General features: G+C 39.3%; 1 protein-coding gene across 6 annotated transcripts in view; it reads right to left on the bottom strand.

Annotated features, from left to right (window-relative positions):
* Nucleotides 1–10,532, bottom strand: part of LOC106581476 (1-phosphatidylinositol 4,5-bisphosphate phosphodiesterase eta-1) — a 154,715-nt gene that overhangs the window by 38,232 nt on the left and 105,951 nt on the right. For all 6 annotated transcript variants that reach the window (XM_045704035.1, XM_045704037.1, XM_045704038.1 and 3 more), the window contains one exon: nt 9,333–9,485. In XM_045704035.1, the coding sequence (XP_045559991.1) occupies nt 9,333–9,485 (153 nt within the window). The remainder of the gene's footprint in view (nt 1–9,332; nt 9,486–10,532) is intronic.

Here is a 10,532-nt window from a genome sequence, read left to right as displayed (position 1 = left end):
ACTGTCTATACACACCATCCTGTATAACTACTGTCTATACTGTCTATACACACCATCCTATATAACTACTGTCTATACTGTCTATACACACCACCCTGTATAACTACTGTCTATACTGTCTATACACACCATCCTGTATAACTACTGTCTATACTGTCTATACACACCATCCTGTATAACTACTGTCTATACACACCATCCTGTATAACTACTGTCTATACTGTCTATACACACCATCATGTATAACTACTGTCTATACACACCATCCTATATAACTACTGTCTATACACACCATCCTATATAACTACTGTCAATACTGTCTATACACACCATCCTGTATAACTACTGTCTATACTGTCTATACACACCATCCTATATAACTACTGTCTATACTGTCTATAAACACCATCCTATATAACTACTGTCTATACACACCATCCTATATATCTACTGTCTATTCACACCATCCTATATAACTACTGTCTATACACACCATCCTGTATAACTACTGTCTATACTGTCTATACACACCATCCTATATAACTACTGTCTATACTGTCTATAAACACCATCCTATATACATACTGTCTATACACACCATCCTATATAACTACTGTCGATACTGTCAATACAAACCATCCTGTCAATACTGTCTATACTGTCTATACACACCATCCTGTATAACTACTGTCTATACACACCATCCTGTATAACTACTGTCTATACTGTCTATACACACCATCCTGTGTAACTACTGTCTATACACACCATCCTATATAACTACTGTCTATACTGTCTATACACACCATCCTGTATAACTACTGTCTATACTGTCTATACACACCATCCTATATAACTACTGTCTAAACTGTCTATACACACCATCCTGTATAACTACTGTCTATACTGTCTATACACACCATCCTATATAACTACTGTCTATACTGTCTATACACACCATCCTATATAACTACTGTCTATACTGTCTATACACACCATCCTGTATAACTACTGTCTATACTGTCTATACACACCATCCTATATAACTACTGTCTATACTGTCTATAAACACCATCCTATATAACTACTGTCTATACACACCATCCTATATATCTACTGTCTATACTCACACCATCCTATATAACTACTGTCTATACACACCATCCTGTATAACTACTGTCTATACTGTCTATACACACCATCCTATATAACTACTGTCTATACTGTCTATAAACACCATCCTATATACACTACTGTCTATACACACCATCCTATATAACTACTGTCGATACTGTCAATACACACCATCCTGTAAACTACTGTCTATACTGTCTATACACACCATCCTGTATAACTACTGTCTATACACACCATCCTGTATAACTACTGTCTATACTGTCTATACACACCATCCTGTGTAACTACTGTCTATACACACCATCCTATATAACTACTGTCTATACTGTCTATACACACCATCCTGTATAACTACTGTCTATACTGTCTATACACACCATCCTATATAACTACTGTCTAAACTGTCTATACACACCATCCTGTATAACTACTGTCTATACTGTCTATACACACCATCCTATATAACTACTGTCTATACTGTCTATACACACCATCCTATATAACTACTGTCTATACTGTCTATACACACCATCCTGTATAACTACTGTCTATACTGTCTATACACACCATCCTATATAACTACTGTCTAAACTGTCTATACACACCATCCTGTATAACTACTGTCTATACTGTCTATACACACCATCCTATATAACTACTGTCTATACTGTCTATACACACCATCCTATATATAACTACTGTCTATACACACCATCCTATATATAACTACTGTCTATACACACCATCCTGTATATAACTACTGTCTATACTGTCTATAAACACCATCCTGTATAACTACTGTCTATACACACCATCCTGTATAACTACTGTCTATACACACCATCCTATATAACTACTGTCTATACTGTCTATACACACCATCCTATATATAACTAATGTCTATACACACCATCCTATATCTAACTACTGTCTATACAAACCATCCTATATAACTACTGTCTATACTGTCTATAAACACCATCCTGTATAACTACTGTCTATACACACCATCCTATATAACTACTGTCTATACACACCATCCTGTATAACTACTGTCTATACACACCATCCTGTATAACTACTGTCTATACACACCATCCTATATAACTACTGTCTATGCTGTCTATACACACCGTCCTGTATAACTACTGTCTATACACACCATCCTGTATAACTACTGTCTATACTGTCTATACACACCATCCTGCATAACTACTGTCTATACTGTCTATTCACCATCCTGCATAACTACTGTCTATACACACCATCCTATATAACTACTGTCTATACTGTCTATACACACCATCCTGTATAACTACTGCCTATATACACCATCCTGTATAACTACTGTCTATACACACCATCCTGTATAACTACTGTCTATACACACCATCCTGTATAACTACTGTCTATACTGTCTATACACACCATCCTATATAACTACTATCTATACTGTCTATACACACCATCCTGTATAACTACTGTCTATACACACCATCCTATATAACTACTGTCTATACTGTCTATACACACCATCCTGTATAACTATTGTCTACACTCTCTATACACACCATCCTGTATAACTACTGTCTATACACACCATCCTGTATAACTACTGTCTATACACACCATCCTGTATAACTACTGTCTATACACACCATCCTGTATAACTACTGTCTATACACACCATCCTATATAACTACTGTCTATACTGTCTATACACACCGTCCTGTATAACTACTGTCTATACACACCATCCTGTATAACTACTGTCTATACTGTCTATACACACCATCCTGCATAACTACTGTCTATACTGTCTATTCACCATCCTGCATAACTACTGTCTATACACACCATCCTATATAACTACTGTCTATACTGTCTATACACACCATCCTGTATAACTACTGTCTATATACACCATCCTGTATAACTACTGTCTATACACACCATCCTGTATAACTACTGTCTATACACACCATCCTGTATAACTACTGTCTATACTGTCTATACACACCATCCTATATAACTACTATCTATACTGTCTATACACACCATCCTGTATAACTACTGGCTATACACACCATCCTATATATCTACTGTCTATACACACCATCCTGTATAACTATTGTCTACACTCTCTATACACACCATCCTATATAACTACTGTCTAATCACACCATCCTATATAACTACTGTCTATACACACCATCCTATATAACTACTGTCTATTCACATCATCCTATATAACTACTGTCTATACACACCATCCTATATAACTACTGTCTATACACACCATCCTATATAACTACTGTCTATACTGTCTATACACACCATCCTGTATAACTACTGTCTATACTGTCTATACACACCATCCTGTATAACTACTGTCTATACACACCATCCTGTATAACTACTGTCTATACACACCATCCTGTATAACTACTGTCTATACTGTCTATACACACCATCCTATATAACTACTGTCTATACACACCATCCTGTATAACTACTGTCTATACTGTCTATACACACCATCCTGTATAACTAAAGTCTATACTTTCTATACACACCATCCTATATAACTACTGTCTATTCACACCATCCTATATAACTACTGTCTATACACACCATCCTATATAACTACTGTCTATACACACCATCCTATATAACTACTGTCTATACACACCATCCTGCAAAACTACTGTCTATACTGTCTATACACACCATCCTATATAACTATTGTCTATACACACCATCCTGTATAGCTACTGTCTATACACACCATCCTGTATAACTACTGTCTATACACACCATCCTGTATAACTACTGTCTATACACACCATCCTGTATAACTACTGTCTATACTGTCTATACACACCATCCTGTATAACTACTGTCTATACACACCATCCTATATAACTACTGTCTATACTGTCTATACACACCATCCTGTATAACTACTGTCTATACTGTCTATACACACCATCCTATATAACTACTGTCTATACTGTCTATACACACCATCCTGTATAACTATTGTCTATACTCTCTATACACACCATCCTATATAACTACTGTCTATACTGTCTATACACACCATCCTATATAACTACTGTCTATACTGTCTATACACACCATCCTGTATAACTACTGTCTATACTGTCTATACACACCATCCTATATAACTACTGTCTATACTGTCTATACACACCATCCTGTATAACTACTGTCTATACACACCATCCTATATAACTACTGTCTATACTGTCTATACACACCATCCTGTATAACTACTGTCTATACACACCATCCTGTATAACTACTGTCTATACACACCATCCTGTATAACTACTGTCTATACTGTCTATACACACCATCCTGTATAACTACTGTCTATACACACCATCCTGTATAACTACTGTCTATACACACCATCCTATATAACTACTGTCTATACTGTCTATACACACCATCCTGTATAACTACTGTCTATACTGTCTATACACACCATCCTATATAACTACTGTCTATACTGTCTATACACACCATCCTGTATAACTACTGTCTATACACACCATCCTATATAACTACTGTCTATACACACCATCCTATATAACTACTGTCTATACTGTCTATACACACCATCCTGTATAACTACTGTCTATACTTTACACCATCCTGTATAACTACTGTCTATACACACCATCCTATATAACTACTGTCTATACTGTCTATACACACCGTCCTGTATAACTACTGTCTATACACACCATCCTGTATAACTACTGTCTATACTGTCTATACACACCATCCTGCATAACTACTGTCTATACTGTCTATACACACCATCCTGCATAACTACTGTCTATACACACCATCCTATATAACTACTGTCTATACTGTCTATACACACCATCCTGTATAACTACTGTCTATACACACCATCCTGTATAACTACTGTCTATACACACCATCCTGTATAACTACTGTCTATACACACCATCCTGTATAACTACTGTCTATACACACCATCCTATATAACTACTGTCTATACTGTCTATACACACCATCCTGTATAACTACTGTCTATACACACCATCCTGTATAACTACTGTCTATACACACCATCCTGTATAACTACTGTCTATACACACCATCCTGTATAACTACTGTCTATACACACCATCCTATATAACTACTGTCTATACTGTCTATACACACCATCCTGTATAACTACTGTCTATACACACCATCCTATATAACTACTGTCTATACTTTCTATACACACCATCCTGTATAACTACTGTCTATACTGTCTATACACACCATCCTGTATAACTACTGTCTATACACACCATCCTATATAACTACTGTCTATACTGTCTATACACACCATCCTGTATAACTACTGTCTATACACACCATCCTGTATAACTACTGTCTATACACACCATCCTATATAACTACTGTCTATACACACCATCCTGTATAACTACTGTCTATACTGTCTATACACACCATCCTATATAACTACTGTCTATACTGTCTATACACACCATCCTGTATAACTACTGTCTATACACACCATCATATATAACTACTGTCTATACTGTCTATACACACCATCCTATATAACTACTGTCTTCACTGTCTATACACACCATCCTGTATAACTATTGTCTATACTCTCTATACACACCATCCTGTTTAACTACTGTCTATACACACCATCCTATATAACTACTGTCTATACTGTCTATAAACACCATCCTGTATAACTACTGTCTATACTGTCTATACACACCATCCTGTATAACTACTGTCTATACTGTCTATACACACCATCCTATATAACTACTGTCTATACTGTCTATACACACCATCCTGTAAAACTACTGCTGTACACACCTTCTATATCATTTTTTATTTTATCCTGCAACTCCCCAACGGGCTCGGGAGAGTTGAATGTCAAGTCATGTGTCCTCCAAAAAAATTACACACCAAACCACACTTGTTAAACCTCTAGCGGATGGGTGCCCCTAAACCGGGACTGTTGTTGCTAACGTGCGCTAATGTGACTAGAATGACGTTGTATAGAACAGCCAACTTTCCAGGACATAGACATATCTGATATGGGCAGAAAGCTTACATTCTTGTTAATCTAACTGTAGTGTCCAATTTACAGTAGCTATTACAGTGAGAAAATACCATGCTATTGTTTGAGGAGAGTGCAAAACAACAAAAAACTTTTATCATAGCAACTGGTTTGATACATTCACCTCTGAAGGTAAATAATGTACTTACATTCAGTAATCTTGCTCTGATTTGTCATCCTGAGGGTTCCAGAGATAAAATGTAGCATAGTTTTGTTTGATAAAATCAATTTTTATGTTCAAATGTAGGAACTGGGTTCTACAGTTTGACCCCACTGTTGTCTCTGCCTCCACACCCACCCCGCCCGGCCATCTAGATGTGTGAAAGTTAGTGTATAAGCTAATGATCCATCATGTGTGACATTTATGGGAGTGTGTAAACTAAAAAATATATATTACCATAGCATTTCTATATGTTCTCTATAGTTAAGTACTTGAACAAGTATCAATTGACCTGTCACGGTTTTCGTCAGTAATGGAGGACCAAAACGCAGCAGGTATGTGTAAGCTCATCTTGACGTTTATTAACTTCCCAAAATGAACGTACAAAAATAACAAAACAAGTGAACGAACGATATACAGACAGTCTGGCAAGGCACAAGGCTAAACACAGAACAATCTCCCACAATTAAACAAACAAACACACCCAACTAATGTAGGACTTCCAATCAAAGGCAACACCACACAGCTGCCTTCAATTGGAAGTCCACCCCAATTAACCAAACATAGACATACAACTAACTAGATACACATAGAAATACGTAAACAAAGATCATAACCCAAAAACCCGGAAATACTCAATCAAACACCCTTTTTCCCAAAATACCACCCCGAACCACATAAAACAAATACCCTCTGCCACGTCCTGACCAAACTACAATAACAATTAACCCTTATACTGGCCAGGACGTGACATGACCAATTCGGCACTTTTGGCAAACACCTGGCAGCCTTGATACAACATATTGTGCAGTAATGTAATTCTTCACTGGATTCATCCGAAACTTTGTACACACACTGCTGCCATCTGGTGGCCAACATCTAAATGACACATAGACGCCTATCTGTAAGTATGGCCTTTCTCTTACATTTCAAAGATGCATGTTTTTCTTTGTATTCTCTTTAACCAGAACTAATGTGTTATATACTCCAACATTAATTTCACATTTACACAAACTTCAAAGTGTTTCCGTTCAAATGGTATCAAGAACATGCATATGCATAGGTAATTACCCTCTTAAGGATAGTACCCATTTTTTCAATTTTCGCCTAAAATGACATACACAAATCTAACTGCCTGTAGCTCAAGACCTGAATCAAGGATATGCACATTCTTGATATGCATATTCACTCGCCCACTTAACCTGGAAGCCAGCTGCACCAATGAGGAAACACCTTTCAAATGATGACCATAACGTCCAAACACACATTTCATGTACACTATATTTGACATTGCTTGTTCTAATATTTGTATATTTCTTAATTCCTTGTTGTTGTTGTTGCGTGTATTGTTATCTATTACTGCACTGTTGGAACATAAGCATTTCATTACACTCACAATAATATTTTGCAAAATATGTGTATGCAACCAATCAAATTAGATTTTATTTTGATTTGAGTGTGTGTGTCTCTCGATTCACCACAGCCTCATTATTAGCCTGGTGCTAGAGAACCCTTAACAGACACCAAGCAATAAACTGGTACATCTGTGAAGGAGGGAGAGAGGGGGAGAGAGGGAGAGAGAGAGAGAGAGAGGGAGAGAGAGAGAGGAAGTGAGAGGGAGAGAGAGAGGGAGAGAGAGGGAGAGAGAGATAAGGAGAGGAAGCGGGAGAGAGAGGAAGTGAGAGGGAGAGAGAGAGGGAGAGAGAGGGAGAGAGAGAGGGAGAGGGGGAGAGAGGAAGTGAGAGGGAGAGAGAGAGGGAGAGAGAGGGAGAGAGAGAGGGAGAGGGGGAGAGAGGAAGTGAGAGGGAGAGAGAGGGAGAGAGAGGAAGGGAGAGGAAGGGAGAGGGAGAGAGAGAGGGATAGAGAGAGGAAGTAAGAGGAAGGGAGAGGGAGAGGGAGAGAGAGAGAGGGAGAGAGGAAGTGAGAGGGAGAGAGAGCGAGAGAGAGAGAGGGAGAGGGAGAGAGAGGGGGAGGGGGAGGGAGGAAGTGAGAGGGAGAGAGAGGGAGGGAGAGGAAGTGAGAGGGAGAGGGAGAGAGGGAGAGAGGGAGAGAGAGAGAGGGAGAGGGGGGAGAGGGGGAGAGAGGAAGTGAGAGGGAGAGAGAGGGAGAGAGAGAGAGTGGGAGAGAGGGAGAGCGGGAGAGAGGGAGATTGAGAGAGAGGGACAGAGGGAGATTGAGAGAGAGGGAGAGGGGGAGAGGGGGAGAGAGGGAGAGAGGGAGAGTGAGAGAGAGAGAGGGAGAGGGGAGATTGAGAGAGAGGGACAGAGTGAGATTGAGAGAGGGAGAGGGGGAGAGATTGAGAGAGAGGGACAGAAGGAGATTGAGAGAGAGGGAGAGAGAGAGGGGGAGAGAGGGAGAGTGAGAGAGAGAGAGGGAGAGAGGGAGAGGGGGAGAGGGGGAGATTGAGAGAGAGGGACAGAAGGAGATTGAGAGAGAGGGAGAGAGAGAGGGAGAGAGCGGGAGAGAGAGAGAGAGAGAGAGAGAGAGAGAGAGAGAGAGAGAGAGAGAGAGAGAGAGAGAGGGGGAGAGAGGGAGAGGAGTATAGGAACTCCGTGCTCATACTGTCAGACACATTGCATTAACATGGATGCTTGGAGACCTATTATTCTAAACACAGAACCAACGGAGGAAATTAAATATTAATAGGAGACAGACATGTTTCTCTCACTAACAATATATTATATCTCCATTCAGAGAAACACCAACCAGCTCGGGGGAGCAGTTCCACTTAGGCACAGACCTGGGATCAGCTGTGTGTGTGTGTGTGTGTGTGTGTGTGTGTGTGTGTGTGTGTGTGTGTGTGTGTGTGTGTGTGTGTGTGTGTGTGTGTGTGTGTGTGTGTGTGTGTGTGTGTGTGTGTGTGTGTGTGTGTACCGGTAGGTTCTTCTGCAGGCCCACGTGTGTGGCTCTGAGCAGGGCTCTGATGCTAGAGCTGTCTGTGTCCTCCTTGTCTCCAATCTGAGACTCCTTCAACAGAGAGTCCAGCTTCTTCCTGATGTAACTTTCCACTTGGTGGTTACCATTGCTCTGAAAAAGGGAGGAGAGAGGGAAGGAGAAAGGGAAGGACAGAGAGAGAGAGAGAGAGAGAGAGAGAGAGAGAGAGAGAGAGATGAGTTGATGATGTTGCATTGGTTGTGAATCCATCTGTCACTGGTTAAAAACACCAGGTCATTAGTGTAGTCCTGGCAGTACTAGCAGTAGACAAACAGACAGACCAGTACAAGCAGTACTAGCAGTACAGACAAGACAGACAGAGTGTGAACAGATCAGTCCTGGCTCCAGTCCTGATCACACCTTTAAATCAGCATATATCTCACTACTTTAATTGGCTCTATATATCACCCTCTCTTCACTGGGAATGAGGGAAACTAGCCAAGATCCCGAATAGCATATGAGAAAGCACTCTCTATGGCCAAAATGGCAGCTGTAGCTATCTTTCCTCAGCTCAAGGATATCATATGGTGAATGCACCAATTTGTAAGTCGCTCTGGATAACAGCGTCTGCTAAATGACGTAAATGTAAATTGTCTCCAATGACAGATTTAGGACCAGATTACCCCACTCCAAAAGGTTAGGATTCAGATAGCATAAACTGATCCTAGATCAGTAGCTATAGCTCCTTAAACCTCATGAAAACCAATCTAACAATAAATCAAAGATTATGTAATGTAAACACATCATTATCATATATTTATCAGTCCATTTCAGATGTCAGAAATTAAATCAGGAATTAATTAGGGGGGAATCATATCTCCCATTCCTTTTGCTTTTCCGGTCAAGTTTGTCGAGGTGTATTGTATAATGAAGCTAATAATTCACTTAATTAGAATTGTTAAACACACACACACCGTGCCTGCGACAGGCTCGTTAAACATGAATTAGTCCCAAACACAACTCGGCTAATCGTCTGTCATACCTTCGCAGCTCTAACATTAAAGTCCAACTAATGCAGTGAATTCTGGTAGTGATGGAGGGAGGTTACTGTACATATCGCCATATTATTTTAGACTATATTATATTGATACTTTGACTGTAAGTATCGATTTGCAAAAAATAAATACATAAAATGAATAC

Source organism: Salmo salar, chromosome ssa20 (genome assembly GCF_905237065.1).
Source record: "Salmo salar chromosome ssa20, Ssal_v3.1, whole genome shotgun sequence".
In the NCBI taxonomy this organism is placed as follows: domain Eukaryota; kingdom Metazoa; phylum Chordata; class Actinopteri; order Salmoniformes; family Salmonidae; genus Salmo; species Salmo salar.
This window is presented reverse-complemented; position numbering and strand designations above follow the sequence as displayed.